We start from the raw sequence: 14,500 nt of genomic DNA, 5'->3' as shown, positions 1-14,500 counted from the left end.
CCCTCTTTAAAGCAGTGTTTGCACACCACATCTATTATTGCCTTGGGCAATAGGAAAATATCTGCATTGCTAAAATTCCAGAATTGTGAGGAAATCTTGAAAAAATCAGATATTAAACCAATCAATTTAGACAAATTATATAATGACCAAGTAAACTACAGTTCTTTAGGTTCAGCTGTATCTAAAAATCACATTAAAAATGGCCAAAGACCATTATAAAGAATGTACTTAAAAGGGATCAACTAAGTTAATTTCTGGAAGGAGAAGAATGTTTTCACAGGTTGAGCTAATTCCAGACGCAATGCCTTAGAAGAATACTATACTTTTTTGAAAGACTCACCTTTAATCTCAGCCATTTAAAATATAATGATTTGTTTTCAAGTTTACAGAAGATACTTAATAGTATTAATCTCTTATTTTTCCAATGCTATAGCACACTACCCACAAATAGATTTCCATGGGAATACATTTCAGTTTATCTGAATACTATGGTTAAGCAGAGAGGAGAAACTCATGTGACTCATCAATACAAAGAACAGGCAAAGAGGATACATGGAACTGACCTCTTTGTTCACACTCTCCAATGATATGGGAAGAATTCAGCTTTAGTGTTGAATAAACATGGTTCATTAATGTGTTAGTCTGAAAACAAAAGCCTATCCAATCATTTTACATTTGATCTTCCTATAATATATAATAACATATTTGTAGCTAGGCCTGTTAAATCTCTCTGCCTACATTATACAGATGAAGTGTATGCCTGAGAGTTTTCAGAAGAAATTAAGAAAATATAACTGTGAAAAATAGGGATGACTCCTGCCATGCTCTGACTGAGAGGTGGAAGAAGGACACTGGGGGACTGCAACCACATTATATGCCCCAGAGCCTGTGTGCAGCACCTGCATGGGGCATCCATTCCCTACCTTTCAGCCCTGGAAAATCTTTATCTGTTGAGAAACACCATATGAAAACTAATGTTCTGGTTAAAAACAAATAAATATTGATCTTCAGTATCAGAAAAGGCATTTTCAGGGAAATTGGGCACTGCTGGGTCCATTTAGTCCCTCTTATTTTAATTTTTTCTGATCTCATCTAAAATCCACTGAGTCTGTGGGATCTTCTCCACTGTCTTGACTTAGATCTGAGTATAGGCCAGCAGCCTGACAGCCTGATGTATTTCTAGCACTTTGCTTTTATTTTGGTTATCTTAGTAACCTACAGGACTAAATACTGGAATTCATTCAAATGTAATCTAAGAGAAAAGAGCACTCTTCTTTACATTTAATCACATGAGGCCATTTTTGGCAGGCTTCATACCAAATGAAAACCTGAGCCTGAGCTCTTTAATCCTATGGTACAATGGTCATGTATAGACCATGACTTCCCTGGGTGCACATCAAGCAGAAGGTCCACAGCTTGCTTCCTGAGAAGGCAATGAAAATTTCATAAGAAACAGAAATTTGGCCCTTGCTCTGAACAACGTTTTAGTTTAAGGCCTAGTCTATACCAGCAAATGCTATCAATGCATTTATTTTGTACCATCATGTGGGTTGATATAAGTCCTCAGCTAGAAATATTGCTATTTTTTTTCAACCAGAACAATTAATTCCATCTGGTAAACTGCCTTAAGAACTGCTTTACTGTGACGAGATGCCTTTCCAGCAAGGAAGTTTGCTGGCATACATCTGCAGTACAGTTACATTTGCAGTCTGCTGGCTGTAGACACAGCCCAACTGGCCAGTTCTGTGCATGGTAGTTTCTCCAATGAGGAGTTTGCTAACTCTGTTGAATTAAAGCAGGCCTTTTTCCAGATGCTCTCCTGCATAAAACTACAGTAAAAATACATTTGTTTCACAGAAATCTGCAGGCTGTAGTCATACACACACATGAAAAAAAATGCGCATTAGTGTCCTTAAACTTCCAAGAATCTGATAAGAACCCTAATGTTATTCTGAAATTCCTATGCAACTAAATTAAAATGTTTTCTCATAGTTATTTGCAAAGGCATTATTAGTAGGGTATTACTTATCTAAACAGCAACTGTATATCCACAATCATGTTTAGAATAACTAGGTGACAGAATGTCTTAGAAGCAATTTAAATTTCTCCTTTAAGTGTCTTAATGACACTGCAGGGGACAATGCAGCACTTAGTTATTGCAGCTTAAATGCTTTATGTACTTACATCGCAATTATTGCTCATTACTGTTTCACAACACAGGTATTACACATTATCTTTGTCTTAAACACGAAACATACCAAATAGGAAAGTCTGTTCACAGCCATGCAGTTGCCTACACTGTTCAACCCAATTTACTTTTCAAGTAGTACTGTAAACTTCTACTTCTAAGCAGTCACTTAGAATCCACATTTCCATCTTTTTTCACATTGAACGGTCTTATTTAGGCAATGATGGACTTTAAACAAGATATCTGGATAACCACGACTACACTCTGAAGTATTGGGCCCTTCATCATCAACCTTTGCCTCTGACTGCTGCAGTTGTTACAGGCAGAAGGAGGAGATGTTGCATACAAGCCTGTGAAACTCTATGTTAATAAATCAAGGATCTCTCGGCTACTGAACTCACAGCTCTGTTCTCTAGTTAGTTCACAAGTATTTCATATCAAAGGGATGCAAATGTGAAGGTTTAGAAATAAAGGAGTAGCTTTCAAATTCAAGGCTAAATAAAAAGCCTGACAAGCAATACCATTAATAATCTGTATCACTTTTACGCAGTCTCCCTTCCCGAAACTTAAGCACAATATTCCACAGTGGGACTTCACTTTCACCTCTGCTCCACATAGGAGACTTATTTTGTTCAACAACACAGCACCTACAGAAACTGCATTGGAGTATATAATGAAAGGTGTTAAAAGAAATTCAAGTAGCTATTACAAACAAAACTTTTCCTCATCTTCCATTTTTTTTTTTGTCACTAAGATGTGGAAACATCCTGCCTGCTTCCCTGCAATCCCATGGCACATGACATGAAAATAATCTTGGACTATCCCACTGGAAACAGCTTCGTAAGCACCTTTGTAAGTGTCAGCTGAACTCTGTGGGCTTGGCGTGCTGATGGAGTCACACTGAACAGCTGGGTGGGTGATAACGTGTTCCAGGCTCCCATGGCTGGCTGGTTCTCCCGGTAGACAAGTGCTGAAGCCAATCACTTCCTCATCTCCTCCGTGATGTTATAAACCCCACTGAAGCAGATAGAGACTACAGTGGTAGAATATAGACTACTTTCATGGGCCATACAAGAGAAAGGATAGTTCTCAAAAGCTCTCACCCTCCTGACACAGCAACACAGGCTGCACATTCACATGAGAATAAGGCACAATCAGGATATCAAATTAACATCTATTGTTTTCAAACAGCTGAACTGTTTTAGATTAGCGACGACTTCTTTTCCTGTGTCCTAGTAAAAAGGAGGCCTTGTTTCAGTTCTAGATCACTCCTGGCAAGTCAGCTGGGAACATGCAGAACACAATGTACACCAGATTCCAGCAGACTGCTGCCTTCCTGCTCCGAGCTTTGTCATCAGCTTACATGAAAACAGGCACAGGCCCATCCCACCAAAACTTGTTTTGCTTGGTTTGTTTTTGTTTCAAAAGGTCCTTTAGGGGAAAGAATCTGGTCAAAAATCCAGCCACAATTCAAATTGTTTATATAAAACACACTTGGGGCTCCAATCTGTGGGAGCAGTATTTTTAAATGTTTGTGTTATTTGTTTCTGATTTGTTGTTCTTACTCAATGTTCTGATGTTGGTATGAATAAAGCCAGATAAAAACCCAGCCATTAGTTTAACAAATGTAATCCAGATACAACGGGCTAGATTTACAGACCAGCCATGCTTATGCATGGTGTAGCATGAGGATACATGATGAAGCTGAGCATAATATGCCCAATTTAAAGCTGCCCTAAGGCGTCTTCAGTGAACACCCCTAGCACAGAAGGCCCGGCTGCTGCATGCAGAGCCAGCTCTGTGTCTTTGTTCCTACTTGTCCCAGGAAAGGAATCATTCTAAGGCAGGGTAGCACAAACCTGAACAAAAGCCACTAGGATAAAAGGCTGCAGTCCACAAGAAAAAACCCTCTCTTCTCCCATATTCTCTCATTTTCCCCAGTTTCATTGATGTTGAACTGGAGAAACCTCTGCAGATATGGGGACATCTTCCCCTGCTACACCTTTTCAGAAGTTACAAGAAGCATTTGCCCTGCACCAACCTAGTGCCTGCCATCTTCCAGTTAGCTTGCAACAGAAATGGTGGGCACAACCTCTTTTACAGTTAGACTCAGCTCTCCTACAGATCGTATGTGGTAGTGATCATTTTCAGAAGAACTCATCTACCTCTTGAGCATCAAACTTAGTAGCCAGGTTTCCAAGGCAAAATGTGAAACACTCTCCAGGAAATGATGGCCATTTAGGAGTTACTGAATGCTTTGAAAATTGTAGTTCTATTTTTCCACCCAAAAATGACTTTTGGAAACTTTTAATAAGCTGATCCAAAGTTCTACTGAAAATGCATCCTGTAACGTTTGCTTATTACTTTGCTGGTAGTAATGTTCCTCCAGTCAACGCAAATTTACATGCCTATGGCTCTCTGTGATTGACTAAGTTCTTCCTAGGGTATGTTTTAAAATAGACCACAGTTTGCAAATGAAAATATCTAACCTACTCATGTAAAACTTCATTTTTCTAAAGCAGTTAAGCTCCTTTGGATATGAAGCTGAGGAACTCACCCTTCTTGGGCCCTAAATAAATGATCAAAAGGCACAAAGCATGAGCTTTGATAGATAGAGCCCCTTCTATCAGCAGACAGAAAACTGATATATACTATAGACTCAGCCTAACAGCTGTTCTGAATACCACTGCAAGGGATAGACCCTTATGAGGAGAGCAGTACTACTTTCAATTTATCAGTTTCTTATGAATGAAAAATTAATTGGAAGCACATGGACAACAACGGATGAAAGAAACTGATGTCACTTCGTCTCTAAGTCTGATGAGCAAAATACGAGGAGTGAACCCAAACTGGAATCTTATACCTGTGCCCTTTTGGGCGTTAGGAGAGACAGGATGCAGATCTGAACTTCATATATATTCACCCGTCTCTGAAAACAAATCAACAGCTCCAAGATTTTTGTTACACAAATATCCCTCTTACCTTTTTTAACCATAGCAGCTAGTTGTTCTGAATTTTTAAAACTACACCCATATATGCTGCTACTCAAGTTAGCTCACAGGTCCTTTGTAGAGCTGCAGCAAACTTTTTTTTTTTTGGCCTCTAAGCCTTTTAAAACCCACGAGCTTACTGTTATTCATTTGATAGTCATGCTCTTTATCGTAACTAAGAATATGCAGTAAAGAACAGCATTAAAAGAATGTAGAAAAAACAATTGCACCACTTTGCTGGAGGGCATTTTTGGTGTTTGCAAATCCCAGTGCTACAAAAAGAGGCTGGAACAATGTAATATTTTTTCCTTATTCTGAATGTGACTTTTGTGTGTGTGCATGAAGCAAACATAAGCACACTGGTGAGAGGGAGTCCCAAGAATAGCACTACACTCACAAAGCCACAGACAAAGAACCAAATACGTACTTCCTGGCCTATAGAGAAAACAACTAGGTGCTGTTAAAGGTAAAGAACTGGTGTAGCTCTCCAACCTAAACACCAGGCAATAATACATATTCTCTCTATTTGATTCCTTACAAAATGTGAGAGTCAGATGAGGAAAGACATGTTAAAGATGACTGAGTCTTCCAAAGGTATTCTTGATGCTGTTCAGCTTGTTAGCTATCTCTGCATTCTCCCTGTTAGACTTAGCCCAGCTGCTAGGGCAGACCAATTCAGCAAGCAATAGGCGATACTTAGTGGTTACATAGTTGTGTTTCCTGCCTTCTCACACTGTTCATTGCTTACACTTCTACATAGAACACTGATTTGTACAAGGCAGGACAAACCTTAAAGACATAAGAATGGGTACTAAGATATTTTTAGGAAAATAAATATTAGAATTCATAACATTGTTCTTTCATATATGTTGTGCTGTGGCTAAGATATGCTTGTTACCTGCCTGAGCACACACAGGAAAGCAGCTTCTCTTTCTCCCATTGTCAGTAATAACAATGCTTCCTGTGATTTTGGTATTCTTCTCTTCCCTTGGGGGAAAGGTGTTACAAGCAGGGAAGGTGGGAGAGTGGCATTATTTTTCTGGTGCACTGCCAACGTCAGCCAACACATGAGCACAACTGGCTCCCAATAATTCTATCCATATGCAAGGAAGATCCTCAAGATCTGTCTGAGGACAGAAGTGAGCTCTGCTAGCTAGTAATTACTGCTACAAGATAGTATTTGCTATTGCTGTATTCAGCTGAACCATTATAATCAAGTGAGGTTATCTGCGAGAGAACAGAAATATAAAATATTTCTAGTGAGTAGAGAGAAGTAACAACAGAGAGTCAAGGAATAAAATCACTGTCATGAGCAGAGCTAATGAATAACTGATAAAAGGTAATTTCTTTCCACCCAAATAATTCACAGCCAGTTCATGATTTACTGAATGGAATACCTATTTATCAAACCATATCCATGAGTAACTTGTATTCTCCAGAGCTTCACAAAATGTGGTTGCAAATATTTTGTCCTGAGTGTCTATCCTTTACTTGTGAGAGACATTATTTTTTTTTTCATTTATATTAATCAACCATGCAAATTATATACCATGGTCTGGGTTTCTATTAAGCTGTAAATGATTTTTGTCAGTTAATCACAATCCACCACAATAATTACCCAAACTAGAATGCAGAAAAAATATCCAAACACATAAAAAGTATACAAGATTTTGAAATCTAAATTTTTTTTTCAGAAATGAATTTGCTATGCTACTTTCTGAGCTATCCTACACCTCATGTACCATTCTGTCACCATAATATTAATGATGTTACTGCTTTTAGCACCATGTTTTCTCTTCATAGTATCCATGAAGAACTGTAAAAACGTAAATAATTCAGGAAAACATGCAGTGTCTTCTAGAAAGAAAGATCTGAAATCCAGCTATTACTACATAGCTGCAGGGAATTAAGTAGAGTAAATTCACATTTTTAAATATCAGTAAAGAATCAGAAATTATTTGGTAACATACAGTAGTAGATGAAATCATAGCTCTATCAAAGCAAATGATTAACTGTCTTGCCCTTTTTCTTACAAAATAACCTGAAGTAAATACACTATCTAAAGTTTTCTGATAGTAAGGAAAAGTTTAAAATTCTGAATTGTCTCTCTCTTTGTAAAACACAAAATATAATTTGCGAAAATATTATTATAGCTATTCCCTTAGGAGAGAACTTTGTGTGCACCCTCAAAGTTCTGTACCTCCTGTTCTTATTCAACCAAAATTTACTTAGATAAAGTGGTGCATTTTTTTAGAAACAGAACAGTAATGAATTAGGAATCATGCTATTTGCCTGAGTAGATCAGTCATCTGAGATACACTGCTGGTTCAGAGCACTGGCAACTGTGACAAAACAATAAAAATAAGGCTGCTAGAGAATACTTAGAGAAATTTCAAGCAATAACAACAGAATGATGAAGCACTGCATGATAAAAAGCTTAACTGCCAACAAAGAAATGGCAAAAAAAAAGTGCTTAGACAAACTCGTATGTCATGGATAGAAAATGAAGACAGAAAGAGCAGGTGAACTGCAGCTTGGATCAGAAAGACAGTGGTAGACACTATGTGATGAAAGGAGAAACTGAACCTCTACTAAAATTTGGGGATTCTGGCACAGCACTACTGTATATATATTATTCAACTCTATTAAATTTATCATATTTCTTACTATTATTTTTTAGTATTTTAATGAGAGAAATCTGCAGTATCTTTTTATTACAATGCAGCCATTAGGAGCTGAATTTCAACTTGTTATGTACAGAGCAAGTGCTGAACTGTCCCTGGAGAACTTTATTGCAGTTTATCTCTTCAGTTTACTTGCATCTCATTTTATCTCTCACCTTCGATACTAATCAGTCATGGCTGCAGGTCAAATCTTTTTGCATTGGAAACAATCACAATAACCAATCCAGAAGTAAACCGCCTATAATGAAATTCACTGCCTAGGGCTAAACATAGAGCTAACATGTGTTTAACAAATCAAATCTTGTATTTATCACTTGTCACTGTTTGTGTCTTTGTCTGTTAGAGGGGAAAAAAAAAAACAATCAAGAAGCTGAGCCGTAAAGAAAAACTTAAGAACAACCCAATTTCTTTTCAGATTTGTTGGTCTGTTACTTTGACAAAATGCAGTCTCCAAATCATGCCATCACAGAGCAGCAAAAGATTTAACAGAAAGCATCTATGGGTGAACCAGTTCAGAATACATCATCAGTACCAGTCTCAACTGAAAACTTTACATAAGGCTGAGAGAAGTTCAACTGACTTCACTTATGTTTCCAGTCAGATTTTCTGAATCCACACTGGAACTAAATGGTGGAGAACTGAAATACTGAAATTGAGGTACTGTGCTTGTCCCCCTAACGGTTAGTGAAGCTTACAGGATCCCACCCAGCACAAATCCAGAAACTCAGGCTTTCCATGTGATGGTGATGGTCCCTCCTGGGGCCTCCTGCAGGCTCCCACCACATGCAATGCAGTGCACAGTATTAGGCTTACTTGCACCACCAAAATCCATCTGCATAAATATACAGCCTCACAACCCTGAAAAGGTGATTATCACTTTTTATAATGATAGAAACAATAATGATTGAGATGTAGCTTTATTTTCAGTTTATTTTCTCAACAAACATCCTAAAAAATATCTTCTCCTTCCTATGATTTCTACTCATACAGTTGTAAGGTAAAATTAATTATTTGGAAACATGATTTCTGTTTACTAAGCCCAAAGCCCAGCATTTATCGCAGGTGTGAAGAGGTCAGTAATCCAGCGACACTCAATATTTTAAGGAAAAAAGAAAAAGAAGGTACTTCTTCTCCTGCTCATGCTCGATCAGATTTTGGTTCAAAAGCCACAGAACACAACTGTAACAGGATCCTTTCAATGGAAATTCATTATGCAACATAATACATCAGTAACTGCTCTGCTCGAGGCTTTGACTGCAACATGGCTAACAGCTACAGTATGGTACGTAGTAGGAGAATACTGTGGAGATCCCATAGGCCTTGCACACAGCTACAGCATCCTCAGTACAATCAGATCATACTATCTAACACTACCTTGGCCTTTTCAGTGTTTCCTGTAACATTCAGACTGTCCCATGATCGTGCTATTTTATTTGCATTCTATTTGCAAAAGAATGACCAACTCAAACCTCACCGACTCAAAAAAACCCCACCCAAATTCTCTGCCCCAAAAATCCTAAACTCCAGACATGCAGGGAATTTTTCATGTCAATTTTTTATAACCAAGAGATCCAATTCTGCTCACTGTTACAATGCTACTGACTACAGTCAAGTTTTTCATGATTTACATTCCTTCAGTGTTAAATTAGTCTCAGTGGGGGGCTTAAAAATGATGAAAAGAAACTCCTGATTAAACGACCAAAAATAATTCTAAATAGATTACAAATTCTTTCTCTTAAAATCCTGAATGATAGGATTCTGAAATTAATGGCCTCCATGCATCAGTACCATCCCATCTGCCAATGATAACTAGTTGAAAGTCCATGCAGTATTTCACACCACATTATGTAGCAGCAGTTTTGTTTTTCACTTAGAAAGGAAAGTTTGCTGTAATGGAATCAAACAGGAAGCTGAATTACACAGAGAGAAACAGCTGAATGCCTTGGATTGATCTCTCTCTCAGTTGCAGAAACTGAAGTGGCATCTCTGGTTACAAGGCAAGATCTTGATACCACATCTTGTGTGAGATACTGCCTGTTCTTTATCATAATGCCTACTACAGCCATGCTGGGATATTAACTATCTGTGAATCAAAGGACAAAATGCACCCCCACTTCCAAATTACTAATGATTATTGCTTTGCTGTAGCTGTAGCTTTTTTAAAGCAATGCACAAATAGGAATTAAATGAGATCAAAGTTAAAATTATGCTATGTTGTTAAACTACCATGTAGAGTAAGATGGTTCGCTACATTTAAGCACCTTTCACTTGCAAGTACAAGACACTGAATCGAGACTGTACTCTAGAGCTGAGATCGAGGCAGCTTACAGTATTTTCAATAACAGTCTGACTCAAAGAAAACTCTACTTCGAAGAAAAGACCAATCACCGAAGTTTACTCTCTGTGGCTTCGGTGTTTTAACATGATTATGGTCCTGACAGAAGGGAAGTTGGATTGTTGCATAAACCGGAGTTAAGCCCTAATAATTAATAAAGTCATCATTATTTTAAATTTCCTATTTAGGGTGATGTCTCTCATGGCCACAATGCCCCTTACTAAAAATTGTCCACAGTACCATCTGAGGTGAGCAGCAGCCTTCCTCCCCATCAAGCAATAACTTAACACATTTCATTATCTACTTGCCCTCCATCAGTGTGAAAACCAGTGATTATCTTCACATGTTTCCCCAAACCCATCACAGCTACATTCACCAAATCACATTTTTATGACTGGTTAACCAGAAAGGAAGAAAAAGGTGAGTAACATAAAAATAAAAATACATATTGCAAGGAAAACATTGAAAATGGGTCACTGACTAGTTGTGAGTCCACCTTGAAACACAACAGACCCTAATTTCCACTAGTTTTGAGAATATAAAAGATTAAGGAATGTAAAATCAAAGGCTATATTGGAAATGGCCTATTAACTTTTACAACTATAGTGCAAGTTTCACCACCTCAGCCTCAGACTGTGGCTACAGACACTGCAGATTGCACAATTCCAAATCTCTCAGATCCCTGGCAAATTTCTCTACCTCTCACAACGTTTCAGCATTGCAGACAATAGTGTGAGGTGCAAGGCAGAAATTGAACATCATCAGAAGACATACACTGTTCTCCCACAAGAGAATTTCCACGGCCAGAGACTCTGTGTATTTTCTCACTTGTTCAAAACGTCTGTTTTAGCATTAAGAATTATGTCACCCTCTGCTCAATGCAGAGATACTATTAGCTTTCCTTTTACAAACTACTTCCTTTACATCTCAGAAAATTTCTGTCATATTTACTTCTGAGGGAAAGTTACAATGGTCAGTTCCCTATGAAGCACTCACTTCTCACTAATAATGTCAAACGTTCTCACTATTTACGTTGTCCAAGGGAACACCACTACTTGACCTCTGGAGATTATATTATTTTGATTCTTTCAATACTACCTTATTGTGACTAGAATAAGTAACCTCTGGCTTAATTGTTACTGTTGACTGGACTCTCCCCTCTGCCCCACCATGCAGTGTGTCACAGTAGAGACACTGGAGGGAATCCTTGGCTTTGCAGCTGGAGCCCAAGGGAACGCCTGGGCAAGGTAGGGTCAGCTCCTCTGACTCTATGCAACCATAGTGCATGCATGCATGCATGCGGTTTGGCCACACTGCTCAGTCTTTCTATGACGCAGTGTAACGGCTCTTGAAGTGAAAATGAGGCTTTTGCTTCTGCATTAATTACAGAGTACAGTCTTTGCAGGATCTTTGTGGAAATTTCCTGGTCTATTTTTCCTTTGCCAATCTACCACTGAGAGTGGATAGCCTGTGCTATTAGACAGCTGGATAAAAAGATGTGAGTGAATAGTCTGCTTGATTAATAAAACAATATATAAACTCATATCAATCATTTTTTTCCTTTTGTGTTCTGTTCCTGAGGCACTAGAGCCTCACCTACTGAGGCCTCAAGACAAATAAGCAATCTGTCCTTCCCTTTGTGCTTTAAGCCTAGATACAGACTCCCTCCTTCAGCAAAAAGGAACACTGTTTTATAGCTGGGTCACAGACCAGTGTAGAAACCTGTCACATTCCCTTCCCCACTGGCCTCTGTGTTCCCGGCCCACAGCACTGACCCCAGGCCCACAGACTAGTTCTGCCTGTAATGTAACTTAAAGAAATCAACCTATAACTTTGCAGAATAATGTTTCACTATGAAAATAACAGTTTTCACATTGTTTGGAACACCTAGTGGACAGCTTTTTTTTTTGTGTGTGAATAACAGGTTATGTAGTATAGTTTATGCATGTGTTCTTATTCCAAAAAAAATATTTGCTATTTCACTTGATTTTCACAATAGGTCTAATAATATTCTCTTCTTAAAAGTGTACTTCACACAGTAAGATTGAATGCACATTGAGCAGCATGTGAAAGTATCTGAATTTCTGAATGCAAGGCATGCTTTTAAAAGCTCCCAAGGAAGTTATTATTCTTCAGCAGGTTTACTTCCTTAACAGTTACTCACTGAAGTGTGACTTAGAGGATCATCTATCTGAGTGTCTTCATGATTAACTAGGAAATTCCTTACTTCTCTGTATTTGTATGCTTATTCATTTACATACATATGTTTCTGAAATACTTCAGATCAATGTAGCATTTATCTCTTCTTCAAATTCTATTCTTCCATCATTTCACATTTTTTGAAGTCTCCCTGAATTACTGGGTAATGGCTCTGAATCACATGCTTGCTAAGGGTGTAATTCTGCCAGTTTTACTCTCTCAATTGTTTTACACCAGACACAATGTCTTTGGTTTCAATGGACTAGTTGCAGGGTAACATACAATATCCAGTGAGAGGAAGGCTGGCAGATTCAGGCCCTTGATTGCTTTCCTCAAGAGGATTTGCTGCAATTAAGATATTTCTGTTTGAAAGGTTTATTGTTTAACATGTAATAATTTAAGATAGTAATGCACACATCTCCTGCAGTCCCACACCACAGATTCAAAACCCATATGGACAGAAATGCGTGGAGAATAATGGATTTCTCAACCTGCTGTGTTTACATACAATTTTGGTTTTAGCATGGAAAACACATTATGCCTGTGTAGAAGACTAAAAACATTGAATTTGCATTATTTCCTGTAATAGAAGGATCTCCCTATAAATACATATCTTCTTATCTTTACATTGTAAATGGTTTAACTGAACTCTGTGAAGTTTAAACACATAAAATGCAGGATTAGGGCTCAAGTATTCAGATAAATACTTGTAGACTTATAAGATGAAATGTGTCCCAGTAAATATATAAATAGAAATGTTAATGTATGGCACAAAATTATAAATAAATTTTCAGTAATAACCTGGAAATTCATGTATTATCCTTTATATTTTGGGTCTAGTTACAAATATCACATTATCAACCGACTTAATCTTAAACTGTGGAAGGTATTATATGACCCAGTATTGAAGTCTGTATTCATGGATTTGCAAGGACACAATGACTACAACAACAGAGAAAAGTATTATGATAGGTAATGATTTCCTGGAATATTCAGAGATAAACCAGTTAAAACTCAACAAATGTCATGTTTTATGTCAAGTTTTTAAACTCTCACTGACCATGGCAAAAATAACGTATCAGCAAATAAAATAAAAACCCACATTGCATAGATTGTACAACTATTGCAAACTTTCTTGTGTTGCTGATTGAATCTTTGTGAGTGTGAACAAACAAGTTGTCTTTCACTCTGCCAAACATGAAAGGTTTCATTACAGTCTTCCACTCTTGGGGCTGGAAGGCAAAGGAAAGCTGAAGCTCTTGAAAGTTAATTTAATTTCATTAAAAAGGTATTTTTTTTTAATTATTAACCACCTTTTCAGTAGAAAGTGTATTTTAAAAATCTTTATACTTCTGTCTCTGTAATTCAGGTACTTAAGGGCTTTTTAAATATTTCCAGGTTGAAAATGTGTAGAAGTTAGTTAGTTGCTTTATGTTTCCTGCCTTCAAGAGATTGTTAAAAGACCTAATTAATATATAAAGCAAGTTACATGCTGACAACACGTAGCTTATAAATAGAAAACAAAAGATCTCCATTACTTTATTATATTTCTTACCTGCTTTTTTATGAGATCTCAAGGGACTTGACAACTGATGGTCTGCAACTGACTGGGATTGGCTAATTGACTGTGAATCATTCATTTCGAACGAATGTTTCAGAATAAGTGGAGGAGCAGAAATCTCATCCAAATCCTTCTGGAATAAAGAATGCTGGTTTAGGCACATAAGAAATGTATTGATTCCACTCTGCCATGATAACTTAATAGTTGTGATCTCACAGAGAGTAACTTCTTATTTTCTACGACTGTGAAATGTCTAATGCTAGGTTTAAGTAACACAAGATTCTTGTGGCTTTCAGCAACACCAACTTAGCATCCATGTCACAAACATTTGTTTACTTTTTCAATTTAACTTACTTATCCCCTTTCCTCATGCAGTTAAATCATAGCATGCACTATATGCTGATTTCCTCTCATAGTTAATTTGTATCTTTAGAAAAAAGCTATAGGAAGGTATTAATCTGCTTAACATTTCTAAGTACATCATCCAAGGGATTTTGTTTTTTTAATCTTACATATGCTCAGCAGAGTTACTGGCAAAAACTG

At 37.5% G+C, this 14,500-nt stretch overlaps 1 protein-coding gene across 1 annotated transcript in view; it reads right to left on the bottom strand.

The window, feature by feature from the left end:
* The window catches only part of MYO3B (myosin IIIB), a 174,647-nt gene that overhangs the window by 25,602 nt on the left and 134,545 nt on the right, over positions 1 to 14,500 (bottom strand). Inside the window, exon 32 of the mRNA XM_086750593.1 lies at positions 13,952 to 14,090. Coding sequence (XP_086606719.1) covers positions 13,952 to 14,090 — 139 coding nt within the window. The remainder of the gene's footprint in view (positions 1 to 13,951; positions 14,091 to 14,500) is intronic.

Source organism: Chlamydotis macqueenii, chromosome 6 (genome assembly GCF_036417535.1).
Source record: "Chlamydotis macqueenii isolate bChlMac1 chromosome 6, bChlMac1.mat, whole genome shotgun sequence".
In the NCBI taxonomy this organism is placed as follows: Eukaryota; Metazoa; Chordata; class Aves; order Otidiformes; family Otididae; genus Chlamydotis; species Chlamydotis macqueenii.
Note: the sequence above shows the minus strand (reverse complement) of the source record. Positions and strands in the feature narration are given on the sequence as shown.